At 32.5% G+C, this 19,828-nt stretch overlaps 1 protein-coding gene across 1 annotated transcript in view; it reads left to right on the top strand.

Moving 5' to 3' along the window:
* Positions 1-13,971, top strand: part of LOC145292039 (transcription initiation factor TFIID subunit 5-like) — a 54,244-nt gene extending 40,273 nt beyond the window's left edge. Inside the window, exons 17-19 of the mRNA XM_080138063.1 lie at positions 1,756-1,878; positions 11,484-11,580; positions 13,388-13,971. Coding sequence (XP_079994189.1) covers positions 1,756-1,878; positions 11,484-11,580; positions 13,388-13,502 — 335 coding nt within the window. The 3' untranslated portion in view covers positions 13,503-13,971. The remainder of the gene's footprint in view (positions 1-1,755; positions 1,879-11,483; positions 11,581-13,387) is intronic.
* The last annotated feature ends 5,857 nt before the right edge of the window (positions 13,972-19,828 follow it).

Below are 19,828 nucleotides of genomic sequence, written 5' to 3'. Positions count from 1 at the left end.
ATGGCCACATTGGAAGAATGAATAAGAGTTCTTGGATCAGCAGATGTAGAAAACTGGATTAACAGAGTCAGTTTTCATGGCAAGGCCAAGGGAAAAAATTTCAGTGATAAGAATGGACTAGGGAGAAAGTTAGATAAAGACCCAGGCAGAAATAATAGATTAATTTGTAAGCCAATTTCAACAAATAATCCAACATGTGTCGGTACATAAAATAGGTGTTAAACGTAATGTGATGATAATTATGATGCATAGCTATGAGTAAAACTAGCAATTTGTATTCGGCTAATCATAAACAATTCATTGCTTATAATCTGCTTTGGGATTAAATCATGCCAAAAATATTGATATGCCATAAAGCATACAAATTAAATAGTATTTACGAATTGATTACTTGTATTCTACACATGATTTTTTATTTTACATACAATATTTTAGGAGAAATATTTAAAAAGAAAAAATTACATAAAAACAATTTCAAAACGATTTTAGTAAATAAAATTTGTCAGTTATTTAACAACTTAAAATTTATCATACTATAACCGAGTTAATTAGCGTTTCTTTCCCTAAGCTTTTGTTTTATATATTTTTATCATACAAAATACATACTAAAATATTCTTTGTTTTTTTGAGATTGAATTTTATATGAAAACGGTCCATTTTGATTCTTCTAATTTGCAATTTACTCATCAAATTACCCATCTCTTGCTAAGTTTCTGTTTATTACTCTCAACTATGTTGTTTGATTGCATTATTTCATGCAGTGTCTAAGGTCTCGCTCCTGTCATGCCATGCTTTCTCTTTATTAGCAGTAAAAAGGGATAAAGTTAAATATAAAGAAGATTGGGTTGGTCCATTATAAACAATAGGGAATACCACCACAAGCATAAATACTATTTAACTGATAGCTTTATTTATTTTTTATTTTTTACGCAGAAATCACGACTTATCCAGGCTCGGTGACCACTTGAGAATAAGAGTTAGCTTGTGCACAAAAAGTAACTGTTACTATGATTAATATGCTTCCTTCCTCTTTCATTAAGCAAAAATTATAAGCGCACATGCTTAACAATCAGTGTGTAATGTTAAGGTTGAGCTTGAAAAAGAGAATTGTAAAGGACATTTTGCTCTGTATATTTTAATAATGAGAAACATTCTAAATATTTGTCATTTGTATCTAGAAACTTTATAAAGTCTTTATTAGCTGTTTAATTGCTGATAGACATGGTGATTATTATAAACTTAGCTGATAGATAAAACTGTGACCCTAATTAAATTTCTACTGTATTGCTGTTCAGCATCTAAAGATAAGTATTTATTACTGTGTGGGGGTTAGACATTCCTACTCCTCTACTAAAATTACTAAGTGAAGAGAAAATGATTGAACTGATAAAATATAAAAATTGCTGAATTTGAACAAAACTAAAAAAAATTCTGGAAGCAAATACCAATAAAAACACCTACGAAGCAGAATTCTACATGTGGCTTTTGTGTACAGAGCTATACTAGTAAAAGAAATAGGGGAAATTTTGACTTTATAAGATAAGATATTTCAATTTACACTACAGACTGATACAGTTACAGACGTCTGTATTAAGCTTTTTTTTTTCCTAATAATAAACTGTTTTCACTAAGAAAATAGATTTTTGTATATTTAAAAAAATAAATTATTCCTTAATGGATTATATTGTTTTGTCTATTTAATGGATTTATTTGCTTATGTTTTATTTTTTTGTTTGCATGTTTTCTTTTTCACAGGTGTAGATCATGTAATTCATCTTTGGGATTTGGCAAATGGAAACTTAGTTGCTGTGCTTAAGGGACACACCAACACTGTTTATTCACTCTGCTTTAGTCGAGAAGGAGCCATCTTAGCTTCAGGTGAATATTTTCTTTTTTAATGAAAATAGTTTGGCAAACAATTGCTGTCAATCAACAACCACTCTGTCATCGTTTAGCGGTTGAAAAAGGTTTCTTATAATTGTTAAAGGAAAAGAGCTTTGTTTTTATTTGTATTAAACATTACCGTCCATTTATATTTCCATTCCACTTCAATCTGTAAGTCCTTTTCTAAATATTGCATTAGATATATGAGCGTTCGTTCTATCTACATGTCAAAAGTAGAGCAATGTGTTGTCAGCAAAGACGTCCATTTCAGGCACAAATTCATCAGTGAGGTTGTTTGTAAATATTGGGGATAATAACTGATCAACCCTCAATTTGTCATGTTACTTGAATGTAAGGCCATCAAGGACAACCTTGAATTGCCTTTTAGCTGAAAAGGGTTTTATTATATTAAATATTCATCCAGTAATATCGTAAGATTTAATTTTGCTAAGGGCTTCATGCCAGTCCTTGTCAGAAGCTTTAGATATATCAAGGGCTAGGCCCTAACGTCTTTTGCTTGTTCAATGAATGGTATATTCGTGTGGAGATGATCGTTAAGATATATGCAGTAGAATGAGTTTGCCTAAATCCATATTGTCAACATATTGTTGAAATATAAAAAAAATAAATTATCGAAATATTTAGAGAAAATAAAAACTAAAGTCCTTTTGTAAAGAGAATTCAACATTTGAATAATGAAGAGGTTAAATTATAACATTTTCATTATTCAGTTCAAATGATTAAAAAGAAATTGGTTGCAACCCATAAAAAACTAAAACTTTCAGGGTTCTATGCATAAAAAAAATTAATGTAAGCATTTACTTTGTTGTCATCATATATTATGTAATCCATTTCAATTGTTAAAATTTAAAAAGCCCATGCTGGTGCTACCAGATCAGGCTGCCCTGTGGCTTCCTGAGACGAAATGCACCTACATTGACGTTTTTTTGTTTTCTGATCTTTTTTGTAAAACTTAATTATGTTCTGCAAAACCAAAAACAAAAACAGCCTATTCCCCCCCCCCCTTTTTATTTTATTTTTTCCTACCTTACTCCCGGTCCTGGATATGACCTTAAACTACATCCGATGGTGAGGTCCAGCTTACGGGCTTGGGGAGTGTGGAGCCACCTCTTAATTGCCATTGCTCCCAGGTCCACCCTGACCCGGAGTGGTAGTACCTGTTAGGGTCCCAACTATGGGTTAAATAGAAACAGATTTTAAAAAGGAAAAGAAACAACAAAAAAAGAAAAAAGAAAACAAATATATTCTATTAAATTATCTATTTATTTATTTTTTTGCCCTGTCGGTAGGGCATGAGAACAAACCGACTGCCCCCCTGCAGAGGGTAAAAATCCCTCAATGGGGCAACCAGTTAGCCGTGGGTTGCTACCCGTAAAGTCTTAGGGCGTGATCCTGGTGATTGAGCGAACCTAAACCAGGATACATAGAAGTTTAGGCACCGCAACACATTACTTTGGCCCTTACTTCGATTAGACGGGCGGTCGGAGAGGCCCGATCCGACCAATCGGCCAGTCACGCCAAGCCCCACCATATATTGCCCATTCCAAAAACCCACTACTAATACAACACATCCCCCCCTCTCCCACAAATAACTCTACTCCCTAATATATGATGGAAAGCGGTGGCTGAGGGTCAATCGATTAGGTGTGAATATCGATGACGAGGCTGTAAACCCCTCAGGATTGCTACAGATCCCATAGCAATATCAAGAGAGAACAGATAATCATTATGATACCACCAAAGTCGGTTATATCATCATTGTATCCCTGTAGAGGCTGGGCGAATGGGTTTCCCCCCAGGCTCTTCCCAAATAGGACTCCGAGGTGGGTGGGGAACAAAGATGACGAAAAAAGAAAACAAAATATATGGCTTATTCCTCCCAAAAACCACCCAACCACCCAAAGAGAACCCACTCTGATGTCTCTGACATCAGTAGCTCTGACGAAGAGACAATAAAACCAAGGAACTCAACATTCGTAGTAATAGAATCAATGGAGGAAACTCCTTTGAGCAAACTATCACCTTTTAAAATTGAAAAAAATCTTAAAACTCTAAAACCAAAGTCTATTAAAAAACAATTTAACGGCAGCCTACTAATAGAAACCCATAACGAAGAACAAACTAAAGAAATATTGAAACTAAAATTATTTGAAAACATCAAAGTCAAATGCTACAGACATCCAACCCTAAATACCTGCAAAGGAGTAGTGAAAAGCCACGAACTTGCACTTTGTCCCTTGGAGGAAATCCGGACAAACTTACAGAAACAGAATGTGTTAGATGTTCGCAGAGTTCAAATTAAAAAAAACGGTGAGAAAATCAATACCAATACATATATACTAACTTTCGATTCCCTCACCATACCCAAAGAAGTGAAAGTCGGATATATGAAAATAAATGTAGAAATTTATATTCCAAACCCCCTCCAATGCTTCAAGTGCCAGAAGTTTGGACACCATCAAGATCGGTGCACACGATTACCAGTGTGTGGAAGATGTGGAGAAAGTGGTCCACACATTGACTGCAGAAAAGATTTCAAGTGTGCCAACTGCCTGGGAAACCATGGCGCTGGCTCTAGATATTGCGAAATATGGAAAAGAGAAAAAGAAGTGACCAAACTAAAACATATAAAGAATATATCCTACCCAGAGGCCAGGAAAATCATCAAAACTAAAACATATGCAGATGCAACAAAAAAAACTAATCCAATCAACAATCAAAATGGTCATATACATGTAACGGATACAACTGACAAGAAAATTGATGTCCTAAGCAAACTAATAAAGGAAATGAAAGAACTATTAGAAGAAATGAGGAAAATGAATAGTGCAATGTCTGCAACCAATCCAAGGATAATATTAAGTAAAGACACTACTGAACCACAGAAAGAAACAAAACCACAAACCATTTCTACAAAAACAACCGAACAACCATCAAACACATCACAAGCCAGAAAAGAATCAAAAATCCCCCCAGAAAAAAAAAAAAACAAACAAAAACAGGAAAAGAAAGATCCCGATCTATATCTCGAACAGGGACTCCGACAGAAAATAGATTTGAGGGATTGGAGACGATGGAAGTTGAACACAATTCCAAATGATGAACAAAATATTACAATGGAATATCAGAGGGATAAAAGCAAACCAAAATGAACTCACATTATTAATAACAAATATGAGCCCAGCACTTGTCTGTCTACAGGAGACCTTTCTGAAAGAAAATAATACCATCAACATAAAACACTACACATCTTACAACTACATAAATAAAGATACGGACAGAGCTTCTGGAGGCACATCAATACTTGTGAAGAATGAAGTCCCTCAAAGACAAATAAATATAAACACAAACTTGCAAGCAATTGCAGTTTCAGTGACTCTACATAGAACTATAACACTTTGCTCAATATACATCCCTCCAAAAGATACAATCAACGAAACTGAGATAACTCAATTAATAAAACAACTCCCTAAACCCTTTTTTCTACTAGGAGATCTCAACAGTCACAATGTAATATGGGGAAGTAAAGAAACAAATAAAAAAGGAAAAGAAATAGAAAACATAATAAATAAAAATAATCTATGCCTCCTTAATAATCAAAACTACACCTATATGTACCCAGCAACAGGTACTTTCACCGCCATTGACCTTACCTTATGTGATGCTTCCATATATATGGACTATGACTGGAAAGTACACAATGACACCTGTGGGAGTGATCATTTCCCAATCATCCTGGAAAGTGTAAGTACTAGCACTGAACAAAAAACACCCAAATGGAACCTACATAAAGCGGATTGGGAAGACTTCCAGGAACAGTGCAAAAACCAATTAATTATCGAAAAGAATGATGAAGATGACCATTTGAACTACTTCATTAAAACACTCACAAACATAGCAAATAATACCATACCGAAAACAACCAAAACCAACAATCACAACAAACCTTGGTTCACAAAAGAATGCAGAAAAGCCATCAGAGCTCGACGAGCTGCCTTGAGAAAATTCGAAAAGTATCCAACAAGCGAAAATCTGGATTTCTTCAAAAACAACAGAGCAAAAGCCAGATGAATCATAAAGGAATCCAAAAGAACAACCTGGAGAAATTATATATCCAAAATTAATGTGAATACCAAGGCGAAAACAGTTTGGAACATGATGAGGAAAATAGAAGGAAAGTGTAGTAGTACACCAATATCCCACATCTCTAAAGGCAACAAAATATACACCGATCAAAAAGACATTTCCAATAACCTGGCAGATAATTTATCAAAAATTTCATCATGTGACAGACAAACAGAGAAATTCAAAAAGATTAGAGAAAAGGAAGAGAAAAAGAAAATTCTATTTAAATCACAAAATACTGAAAAATACAACCAACCTCTTACCTTGCCTGAATTAAAAGAATCGCTAACCAAATCCCATGACACAGCTACAGGGCCCGATGAAATTCCATATGAAATCCTCAAAAAACTTCCAGAAGCCTCAATGAAATACCTACTTGAAATTTTCAATATTATATGGTCCAGTGGAAACGTACCCGAGACCTGGAAAGAGGCCACAATAATACCAATCCCCAAATCTGAAAACTCAAACATCCAATCCCAATCAAGTAACGTCTCAGATCCATTGAATTTCAGGCCAATAGCTCTAACAAGCTGCATTTGTAAGACCATGGAAAGGATTATAAACAAAAGACTAATCTGGTTCCTGGAAACAGAGAATCTTATTACAGAATTTCAAACAGGATTCAGGAAAAACCGAAGTTCAATAGACCACATAGTCAGACTTGAAACCTTCATCAGAGAAGCCTTTGTAAGGAAAGAACATTTAACAGCAGTGTTTTTTGACATGGAAAAAGCCTACGATACTGTGTGGAAGTACGGTGTTACAAGGGATCTGAAGGCGCTTGGACTAAAAGGCAGAATGCCAATTTTTATTGAAAATTTTTAAAAAAATAGACGGTTCAGAATAAAGGTTGGCACAGCTCTCTCGGACTTGAAAGAACAAGAGAATGGAGTACCTCAAGGGAGTATACTGTCAGTGACCCTGTTCAGTATCCGAATTAACAACATTGTAAAAAACCTTAACCCTGGGGTAGATTGCTCCCTATATGTGGATGACTTCCTAATATGCTGTATATCTAGATATATATCTATAATAGAAAGGAAGCTTCAATTGTGCTTAAACAAAGTAATGAGATGGACGGAAGAGAATGGATTTAGATTCTCCAAAAGAAAAACGAAATGCATGCATTTCTGCAAACTAAAGAACATGCATAATGATCCTGTCCTAACCATGGAAGGAATGCCCATACCAGTTACTGACCAGTACAAATTCTTAGGGATTTTATTTGACAAAAAGTTAACATTCATCCCACACATAAACTATCTGAAAAAAAAATGTAACAAAGCTGTAAATCTTTTGAGAGTGGTAGCACATACCGATTGGGGTGCAGACAGGGAAACACTCCTTAAACTTTACAGAGCACTAGTCCGCTCAAAGCTAGACTACGGTTGTTTCATATATGGATCAACCCGAACATCATATATAAAAAGCCTAGACCCTATTCACCATACTGGCCTAAGATTGGCCCTAGGAGCATACAGAACTTCCCCCGTGAACAGTCTATACACGGAAGCACACGAACCCCCACTAGATCTAAGGCGAGAAAAGTTAGCCCTTCAATATTTACTGAAACTGAAGTCTTGCCCAAACAACCCTGCATACCAATGTACCTTCTATCCTAAATATGAAGAACTCTTTAACATGAGAAGAAAAACTATCAAAACGTTCGGGCTCCGAATGAAGGAAAGCATTGAAGAATCGAAAATTCCAATCTCCAGCATTCACAACTTCATACTGCCTAAAACACCCCCATGGACCATGAAACAAGTTGAAATAAAACTCAACCTAAACAAAAAGTCCAAATCTACCACAAACCCTATTGAATACCACGACGAACTTCAACATTTAAAATTACAATATTCAGACTACACCTTTATCTACACAGACGAGTCTAAAAGCAACAATCACACTGGATGTGCAGCAACGTACCATAAAACCACAATGAAGAGAAATCTTCAAAATGAAGCATCTATATTCACTGCAGAGACTATAGCTATCGATCTAGCACTCAACATAATTTCAGAGGAAACCACCAAAAACTTCATCATTCTCACAGATTCTCTATCAGTCCTATTATCTATACAAAATCAAAAACAAGAAAATCCACTAACAACAAAATTGATAGAAAAAATCAATATCCTTTCAACTACTAAAAACATTATTCTTGTCTGGATCCCCAGCCATGTGGGGATCAAAGGCAATGACAGGGCAGATACAGCTGCAAAAAGATCTTCTCACCTTCCAACTGACAATTTTAAGATTCCACATACTGATCTTAGACCCCAGATAAAAGCATACATACAGGAAAAATGGCAACTGCGGTGGAGTCAGCAAGAGGGCAACAAATTATACTCAATCAAACCTGAACTTAAGGAACGATGTCCGGACATCAAGAGATCACGCCGAGAAGATGTGATACTGACTCGGCTGCGTATAGGGCACACCAACTTTACTCATTCTTATATATACTAAATGGAGAATCGGCGCCAGAGTGCATCCCATGCCAGGAGACACTCACAGTAAAACATATCCTAGTTGGGTGTGATGACCTTGCCTCAACTAGAAAATTATATTATACAGAAAGCAATATGGAAGACCTTTTTGAAAAGGTCAACTCAGCAAATATTCTAGCATACCTAAGGAAAGTAAATTTATATAAGAAAATTTAAGGAAATTTAAAGTCATCCAAATATACACATCCATGTATAAATACAACATTTAATTTCTTAGTTCAATTTTATAAAAAAAGGGAGGAAAGGCTGAAAAAGTCATTCCCCCCCCTCCCAATAAAAAAAGTTAAAAAAAAAAAAAGGACTCCGGCATTAAATGACCACATAGGTTGATATGCCGTAAAATCAATCAATCAATCAATAAAAAGCCCATGTGGTTATATCAAATATATCAGGAAGTTTGATAGGATATTCTGCTGGCTTGGCAGGACGAGAGAAGACTTGAAATATTTCCTTGAATAACGGTGATGGAGAGGCACTCAAGGAGCCAAGTCAACTCAGGCTTGTTCTTTGTGTGGGACAACATTGATAGACTTAAGCGGTTAGAATCTGAATCTGTTGAGAAAACTGACATATTTTGCTTGCCTCTGCTTCTCTTCTGATGCTGCTACACAGCCATATTTTGTCACCAATTCCATTATTGACAAGTGCAAACATATCAACACATATCACAGCTCATATTAATTTCTCGCTATTTGAAACCATGTCAGACCATTGGATCATTTACCATCCCTTTTGTTGACCAGTTCAAGTATCAATGCAAGCCAATATCTAGAACCCATCAAACAACATTGGTGATAGGGCTGGGACTCTGTCAGCGCTCCTCTTTATGTGTAATCATTTCAGCTTATCTATTATTAATGCGTTATGATATTATACTAAGTGGGCGAGGGAGGGGGGTATCAATACAGAATCATTTTTGAGACTTGAATGGAAATATATGTAACTGACCTCACAAGTATAGGAGGAGACTTCTTCTTTTCCCAGAAGTGAGGAAGACAAAACCAAGATCTCCCTATCACTTGCTTACAGGTAGTTTTGAGATTTAAAAAAAGACTGTCCAAAAAAATGCTATTACATTTTTTATTTACTCTTAATTGAATTTTTAAAAAATGAATAAAAAAAATAAAAATATTTTCAAGCAACGTCAGATAGATACAGCTAATATTTTATAATAAATTTTTATTTAAATTAATAAAAAATAAAATAATTGTAGCTTATAATTTTAAAGGCAGAGAAAAAGTTTGATACACATACTGTATTTGGTTAAGCTTCAGTAGTTTGTCATTTTTGTTATAGTGACTGTTCTAAATTTAATTAAACAATTTTTCTAAAATTTTGATAACTTCAAAATTGACCTTCATGTGAAATTCTGATGGTATTTTTTCTTTTAATTTTTTATTTCATTAAAATAATTCATAACTAGTTTTCAGTTTAATGGTACAAAATATTTACAATTAAATCATGGTTCCAAAACTAATTTTTTTTCCTCTTTCAAAATCATTAAAAAAAAGATTTAAAAAAATTATTAGTTTAATCTATAATAAGGTGAGGGTGGGGGTTCTGCTTTCTATGTAAGTTTGGCATAAAATGATGTCTCTTCTTGATTTTTTTTTTCTAAAAATTGAACAATAAACCTTTTCTTTTTATTGTGAAAAATTCTGCACATCCAGTGTGTAAGCACTTGAATTACCCTGATATTTTATTTTAATAGAAGAAACTACTCACACAGGTGGCAGTGCAGCTGTTTAGCATGTCATGTGTGGAAATTGCAGTAAGAAAGAAATAACAAACTTTTGTTTGTAGCTGGGTTTTTTTTTATATGTAGCATTAATTTGCATATGAAGAGAATAGCTGCTTTAATAGGATGGGGAAAACAGTTTTTGACAGCCGAGAGAAAACATTGAAGCTAAATTTGTTGGAGTAAATTACAGTGTTAGTTAAGAAGAGTTCTGTCAGTTTTCCTTTCGAGATTACACTTGTTAGGTTTTGTTTCATACAAAGATTACTGTCAGTATTCTATAACTCTATAAAGTCACCATTCATTCTTTGTCTTGGATGCAAAAAGAATTTCTAATCCACACTGACTGCCAAGTTTTCGCTCCTGTCGCATCACCACAGTGTTGTATTTTTGTCTGTGCTTTTCAATTACTTCTATATTCCATAGAATGTGCTTTGATAAATTAATTGCACTTGTCCTTGCACTCAAATGCAAATACCCTGACCCACACAACTAGCGGTAAAATCACCCCTTGTTGAGGTTTCTAGATATCAAGACTTTCTACTCTGATAGCTTCTTTTCTCAGACTGCTTGCCTTTGGAATTTGCTTCTTACTCTGTTCTATGACCATACCAACATGCAGAAATTTAAATGCAATATGAGCAAACATCTTACTGAACCATACCCCCCCCCCCTAAATCTGACCTATCATAGTAGCCCCTTTATGATTCAATGTACCTTGTTGGAGGCATAAAAAAATTAAGTTACCTAGTATCAAAACATTAATAATAGGGGTTAATGAGATAAAAAACAAAAAATAATAGGCAACTGTATTCACCTGAGGCGGGTTGAACCAGCTTCCTCTGAAACTAAGTTTGTAGAAAATATCAAATTCACAAGTGGTCCTCAGTCGCGTATATATCCTGGTCAGGAGATATGACAACATTAGGTTGTTGTAGTTCTTGCATAGAAATGTTGATATCCTATGTACAGTGTCTGGTGTTTCCAAATGGTCTGGTCACCTATCTGGTACTGACCAGACTAAATGTTGCTTAACTTAATTGATCTAATCACCGGTGTGCAAATGTGATTATGCTGTATGTTAATGAGATAGATTGACAGTTAAATGATGTTGAAAACTGAGAATTGAAAATCTCCACATGCCACAAATGAAAAAAAAAAAAAAAATAAAAAATCTTTTTCACCATTTTTTTTTGTAGGTGGCCTTGACAATTGTGTCAAATTATGGGATGTCATGAAAGTATTTGAAGATCAAGATTCTGATGGTGACACAAATGTACCAAGTACTATCCATGTGTAAGTCTTTAGGAAAAAAATGCTTATTATTGATACTCTGTCACTCTTTATTTTTATTACAAATATTTACAAATATTATAAAAGAAACATCCTAGATTTTATGCAATCTCTACCTTGGATCATCTTTTACATGTTTGTCAGATGTTATAAAAAAAAAAACAACAAATAAGTTATCTGCATAGAAATTTTAATTATTTGTTATCAAGCAAACAATTTGAAAACCTCTTTTTCATAGGAATGGCCCAAATATTTTAAGCAACCTAGAAAAAGCAAAACTGCATATTGAAATGTAAAAATCAATAAAGTCACTAACACATTATGAATCGTTTCTGAATTGTTGAGATGAGGATTGGTTATATGTATTACCGTGCCACAGTGGTTAGAGTACTGGGAAAAATCAATTGTAAAAGTAATATTCTCCTGAAGGTTGAAGGTTCAATCCTCAGTGTAGGTGACCGAAATATACATTTGTGAATTACTTAGGACCTCTATCCAGTCATGGCTGACGGAACAAGAGCACGCTACCCCCGTGAAGTAAATAAAGGGTTCTGCTCGAAATTTCGTCCAAATTCCAAAGTTTGACAGAAACATTCCCGAGTTCAACAAGATACACCTGAAGTAGGTCGGAGGTTATATCGACCGAAACGTTGTGAAAATCACACTCAAGATGAGAACTGTAGTCCGATGAATAATAATACACATTATGAAGTGTTAAATGTTACACTCTAAAACCACCTTCACAAAGAAGAAACATTGTAAAAACTGATTTTAAAAAATCTGTTTTACCTGGGATAACCTTATAATGGATAAAACATGAACAAACGGTTTATAAAAATGATATTAAACAATGTTATTTTAAAAATATAAACTTCTAAGTAATTTGTTTTCTGGAGAAAAAGAATATTTTCTTTTTATTTATATATATTTTTTATAATGTTGCGTTTATGTTATTTAAAAATTTTGCACATATATAAAACTTGTTTACAAAAAGAACAAAAAAACAAAGTATATGAGAAAACAATAACAAGTCTATTAGCATTTTATCTGCCCTTTGAAGATCTTGTTTTTAATGTTGAAGAAAAGCTAGCCCTCCTCCTCGCCAGTCATGTCTGGTAAGAGAATTCATTTAGTTGTTAATGACCCGACCATGTAGCAAATATTGATTATATTATGTCAGTAATGCAACCTGACCTGACAAAGAATGAATGCACTTCAGCCAATGGTCAGCTAGCATTTATGCATTAATATGTTAAGGCATTTTCTGTTCATAAGTACGTTATCACCTTTTACACTCATTAAAAACATGAAATTGTCTGGCAAGGTAAAAGATTCTGGCTTTACCCATTTTCAAATTTTAATAGTTCCAAAATCAAATTCTGTGATCTTGTTGACTAAAACAGTACACTTTAAATAATTAAATAATTTTTTATTTATTTAAAGTATGTTTAGCAGACAGTGACAATTTTTTTTTTTTTTCATACTAGTATTAATATTAATGGTAAATTTTACAGATTTATGTTAAGACACTGGAATTTCCACAGTATCACGAGTGTGTGTGTGTGTGTGTATATATATATATATATATATATATATATATATATATATATATATGTGTGTGTGTGTGTATGGATAAAAAAGAAACGGCTGATCTAAGTTTCATTGGATAGGGAACCATTTTCTATATTTTCAATCACAGTAATTAATATAAGAACTTTATCTCATTTCATTTTTTTTTTTTTTAATTCTATTTTTTAAACTTATTTTATTTTTGCTTAAAATAAGATTTGTTTATTTGTTTCTGTTTTAGGAACGATAACCCCAATCTGCTGCTTGAGAGTTTCCCAACTAAATCTACTCCTGTGCTGGGTTTGCATTTCACACAACGGAATCTCCTCTTGGCATCAGGACCATTTGTCCCTTGAACAATAGAACCTTTCTGAAAGGCATGAAACATAAAGCCAGGAAATTTTTCCAGCTTATTGATGAGAGATTTGGTCTTGCAAAAACCCAGTACTGCTTTCAATTCGGGATAAGTGAAGGTGTGCTCTGTCTGAAACTACTAAACAGTCAGAAAAAAGAAAATTGTAAAAATAAAGATTATATATTTTTATATTACCATAATATTTTTAAAACAATATTCATTTTTGCCATAAAAGTTTTAAAGTACTAAGAAATGCTTCATGTTGATGCATTTTTTTTTTTTTTTTCAAGAATTACTTTTATATTTAAAAAAAAAACAAATCTAAAGAAACAAGGATTTACTTTGGTATCTTTCAAGTTTCTAATTGTCAATGAAATTGATTTAAATTGCTAATTCTTTTTCAAAGATAATTAAAGTTTACCCAACAATAGAGAAATAAGAAAAATAAAGTTTAAAAAATTTTTACTTTATGCAGTTTATTTGCTTAAGTTTGTTTTTTGGTCAGGATAAAAGTATGGTATCTGTTCTGATACTATACACCATCTTTTCTCTCAATGAAGAAGAAATTCTTCTAGACTCAGGCAATTTTTATTTTTGCTCCAATTCAGAATTACCTGTTTGGGGATCTGGACTTTTCATATATTAAAAATCAACTCTTGCCCTTGTGGGATAGCTAGTAAATATAGACTTATCAGTTTTAAATTTTGTAAAGAATGATATATTGGTCAAATAGATATAGAATACTTATATTATTTAAACAAAATATCCTTGAATCAAAGATATGACTAGTGTGTGTGTGTGTGGGGGGGAGCTGAGACCATTTTTGTTATTTAGCAAACTACCATATATTCTCTTTCTATTTAGGAAAATATAAATATGAGGTTAGCACACAACCATTGGCAGGGTGGAAAAAGTCACCAATTCAATTTGATACAAGAAGTCATTGACTTATTGTTTTAAAAATCAACACATGATGGGCAACTACCGAAATCAAAGCTTACAATGTTGTAATTCTTTCCTTTTATCTTTATATGGATATGAAGCATGGACTTCATACAGAAGACAGTTAAAAATTCTAAAATCATTTCACATTCAGAGCTTTCAACACAAGTTGGATTTTAAATAAGTATCCTCCACATAGAGATTGACGAATGAACATCAAACCATTTGAGTGAATCCTTGCTTGGCATCAGCTGGGATGGTTTGGTCATGTGTGTATTGCATACTGGAGCACAGACAACTCAGCTGAAATCCTTTTATTAACCATTGGAACAAAATCAGTAAGAAGAGACCAGTACAAAAGATGCAAAAGACATAGCAGCAACATTTAAAAAAAAAAATACCACAAAGGCTGGACGACCTACCTAGCATCATTGTGACCTAAAGAGTAGCATGTTGAGAGATTTGAAGTGATGTATGGCATTGTTTTGCACTAACATTGAGGAGAGATGAGTTCTTCACATTTATTAGGATGTGCTGACAGATGCCATTTACAACTGTAATGTTTGTGAATGGCAGTTAAGATTAAGAATTTGCCTTATCAGCTATCAGAGAGCTTATCAGCAGTCAGAAAACTCATCCTGGACATTATTCTTTCATGCAGATTGTGGGGTGTGATGTTGATTTTTCGATCAAAAATAAGATGCATCAACTCTGTCATTGAATAAGTCCCAATGGAACTTTAATTTCAAGATGAAAAGATGCCTCATTTATGTGTGGATGAGGTACAGAAACAAATGGTATCATCATTATATTCAGTTTAAACATCTATTTTATGTGCTGGTGTGTATTGAACTGCTTTTAGAAATTGATTTCTAAATTAACCTATCTATGAACAGGTTTTTATTTAATCATCAGTCTCTCAATTCCATCTTTATGATATCCTATTTTTTTCTTAGGTAATCCCTACCAACTGATCCTGTTACTTCAACTGTTCTGCACCTACTAATCCAAGCACTCTCATCCATTCTTTTAATGTGAATAAACTGATGAAGTCTTCTGTTCTGCACACTATACCATGGACAAGTATTAACTTGTACTGAGAGATGTCACTTTTTTTTTTTCTTTTTAGGATGATGATGCAGATTTAAAATTGGCATCCTTAGCAGCCAATGAACCTGGCTAATTGTAAACAAGCTATCACTTTTTTTCAATGAATTGCTATTTTTCAAGTCCAAAAGCCACTTGAAGATAAAGCTTAATAAAATGGATGAATTGTCAGTTGAATGGTGAATATTATGAGAATTAAGAATGAATGGAATTACTTATAAGGACGGTTTATGACAAGTATTTGTTGGAGTTGAAGATGATTGATGTAATCTGCAGAGAAGCAGTCCTATGGTAATGTATTCTACAGATAAAAAGTTCTTGGAAAGAAACTCTGTTTATGGAAAATTTTTATGGTTGTCCAGGAAGGAGGGGAAAGTTCTTTGCAGTCGTAGTATTAAAGCAAGTTCTTGCTAATAAATGTCTTACAAGAAGCAACCAGCGATTGAAGCTCAGTTGAGCACCCATCTCTAAGAAAAACTTTGCCCATTGTGTTAGCAGTTCTATCAACAAGGGATAAAGACTATTTTTATTTTGAACTTTATTGTCAAATTAGTTTGGATCTTTAATTTCTTCACTAGGAATTTAATTTCCAATCTTGAGATAACATTTTTTTCTTTAAAACTCCCAAAGAAAAACACGATATAATTTAAATTAATCAATGCATTTTTTTATCTCATTTTGTGTAAAAATTTTTATTATTAAATTTTTAATTTAACAAAGACTTATATAATTGTTTTTATTTTTAATAAATATTTTTTAAATTAAATTTTTAATTTAATGAAGACTTTTTTAACACAAAGTAAAAACCTTTTGCAGTTGAGTTGGCGCACTGAAGAATTAAAGTGGAGAAATTGTGGCATAGATGGGAACTTCACTTAGTAGACTGTCTTGCTGCTGTTACTAAGTTAATTGAACCCAAATACAATGTTAAGTATTGACATTGTCTACTTTTGATCAAGGTTATTGAAGATGTGGATTTCATCTTGTTTCTGAAGGATTTCAAGTTACTCCTGATGTCGAGATCAACAGTGACCAGCTCCAAATGGTCAAGAAAGTTTATCATCTGTAAGCATTGAGTAGCGGTTTCACATGTGCTAACATAATGTTCTTATTGTTACTCTCTATTGCAATAGATGAATGAATGTACTCACAATTTGACATTTAACACCCAAGAAAATGTTTTCACTGGCTTTTTATGTCAACTTTGTGAACACGTCAGCTGTAATTCCTAATTAACTTCTAATTGAAAATTCCTCATTACTTAATCTACCTACAAAATATAATTTATCTTTCCTACATCATTTTCACATGTCCACATTCAAATATTGTTACATTATAAATGTGTTAGAAAAGCAAAAGAAAAATAATCATCCAGTGTTGGCAAAGAACCAGTAGAAGGAATAAACAAAGATAAATCATACATTTATTCATCCAAAAAAATCTTTATTTCTCTAAGTTTTTAAAAAACAATTTTTGTTATATCAGCTTTACAACATATTCACTCCGTTTGTACCATTTTAATGACACAAAAGCAATACCTATTTTTAACGATTGTGTACAGTCATTTGACTGCAAGTCCCATAGCTGGAGAGATTGTGGGTTTATGCCTTTCCCAACAGTATTTGGTGTTAAACTGAACACAATAGATTCAATAGGTTTTGAAGTTATATCCGTTCAAAAGAATGATTGTATCAATTAGAGCAGAACATCAGCAAAGTAATTAATACTAAACCAGTATGGACTATAAATTTGGAATATAAAATGTAGATTTGAATAAGTAATACTAAGGTGTCCATCAGTGCATTAGGTATAAAGAAAACAGCAGTGTAACAAAATAAGTATAAGACTGACAAGACACAGTGATGGCTGGTTTAGTATTATTATACTATTTCTCTAGAGAAACAAGATAATAGATATTTTTATAAATAACACAAAAAATGCGATTTTCATAAATGATTGTAGTATAATAAAAAAATGTATACATACAGTTATCACAATTATTAGTTAATTATTAAGTTGGAAGGTTGACTGTATAATCATTCAATTATAATAGAATACATAAAAAACATCAATTTATTTATATTCTGTAATTGATTATTGAAATCTGTTGCTCTTCAGCATGCGGCAATGTTGTTGAAGTTTCAATCCAACTATTTTTTAAGATCTGTCCTTGTAGCATCAACTTTGCCTTTGCATCCAAACTTTCTGAATTGGAGAGGGATTGTCAATTTTATTTTTTGTTGTCTTATTAAAGACAATTGTATTTTAATACAAATTACATGTTTGGAAAATTTTGACATAAGGATGGATAATTAGTATTGTTTGGAATACTCAAACTTCTGTTATTGGTTGTTATTTTCGCAATGTTTTTACTAATGTAACCTCCGACCATCTTTAGGTATATCTTTTTAAAACTCTGGACTCTGTATGGATCTTTGACTCTTTAATCAAATGTGTGTAAATTGTCATCGTGCCGTCAGCCATGACCAGGACAAGTTTTTATGTAATTATGTTTAGTATCGCCTGTAGTAAGGATTGAATCTGAGTAACATGTCTCATAACAAAATGTTTTTTAAAAATAAACCTTACTGCGCATGTCTTAAATAGAAATTCAGTCAAATTTTCACTCTTGAAAATCGCTGTAATCTGAAATTTATTCAATAATAAACAATATATATAAAAAAATAAGATAACCTGCTGAAAAAATTATATAAATTTAAGGTGTGAATGCAATATAGTTACCAGCCGAGAAATTGAAATCAAATGAGCCAGGTAGGTATAAAATTAACTTTTATTGATTACGGTCACATTTATTTCTTGTATATTTGTTTGTTTTTTGTATAGTTGGTTGGCTTCTCTGCTAAATCAACCGTTAAGGTTAATATTCGTTGAGAAATTAATAAAAGCATTCAAATGTATGTTTTTTTTTTTGTTTTAAATTATACCGACCCGTATAATTTTAAAGTGCATAAACTAAGATGGAAGTTATTTTTATATATATATATATATATATATATATATATATATATATTTTTCAACCACCCCATATACTTTTAAAGTATGGAAACTGATTGTAAGATTTGGCATTTATACAATTTGGTTAACAACCAAGCGATTGAAAACAAACAAAATATGCAATAAATAACTTTTTTTTCTTTTTTTTTTTTTTTTTTTTTTTTTTCAAACGTAAGAAATTTTTTTATTACTTTTTTTATTGACATGCAGTTTTAAAATTCTGAAATTTAAAATGTTTATTTTCAGTTAAATGACCAACCCATGTGTTATTATTGGTGTTTAATTCCTTAAAAATTAATTTAAAATCAAATTACTTTTATTACCACTAACTGAAATACCACCAGCAACCACCTGGATTTAGGGTTAGTGGTAAGGTAAGACTTATTTCTCATTCTTTCTGCTATCTTTAAAGCCTCAAAGTAGCCATCTCCAAACAAAATCGACTGCCATTATTTTTATTTCTTTGTGTTTGGCTAAGTGAATGTGACAATAACATATTCAAAGGTAAAGAAATCTTAGTTTATGCACTTTAAAACTATACAGGTCGGTATAATTAAAAAATCTACATTTGAATGCTTTTAATTTCTCAACAAATATTAACCTTAACGGTTAATTTAGCAGAGAAGTCAAACTATACAAAAAACCAAAACAAACAAGAAATAAATGTGACATTAATCAATAAAAGTTAATTTTATACCTACCTGGCTCATTTGTTTTGGTTTTCAAGTAGTTTTTATTGCTCTTTATTTAATCTCAAAAATTCATTTTTTCCAAGCGGATTTGAGGAAAAAAAAAAAAAAGAAAATGGCTTTTTTTTTTTTTTTTTTTTTTTTTTTTTAAAGAAGCAAGCCTCGTTTTAAATTTCTTTTGGTATTTTTTACGAGTACCCAGCATACTATAAACACACCAACCTCCCTATGTTATGTTATTTTTTTCGTTGTAGTTGTTGGTTTCTCTGCTAAATTACCATTATGAAAATTGATCAATTACTTTAAGAAAATCAGATTTTACAATTTTTAGCGATTAAGTATTTTTAGAAGAAAAGAAATAGCCGAATTAAGTTGTTTGTCCTTAAATTCAATCAAATATGGGGACTAGTTTCTCTTGCATCGAGCATGACATATTTGATTTTCGTAAATAAAAGAAAAAAAACCTGAATTTGTATTACAATCTACAGGGGTAAGAGAAAGTGTCAAAAAATGTTATCAATGGCAACACAAGTTACTCTTCTACCTATCTGAAAAAGTTTATGAACGTTTAATC

The sequence above is a fragment of the Euprymna scolopes genome, chromosome 13 (assembly GCF_053919585.1).
Source record: "Euprymna scolopes isolate OS-2025 chromosome 13, ASM5391958v1, whole genome shotgun sequence".
Taxonomy (NCBI): Eukaryota; Metazoa; Mollusca; class Cephalopoda; order Sepiida; family Sepiolidae; genus Euprymna; species Euprymna scolopes.
The sequence above is the reverse complement of the archived record's forward strand: the minus strand, read 5'-3'. Positions and strand labels throughout refer to the sequence as shown.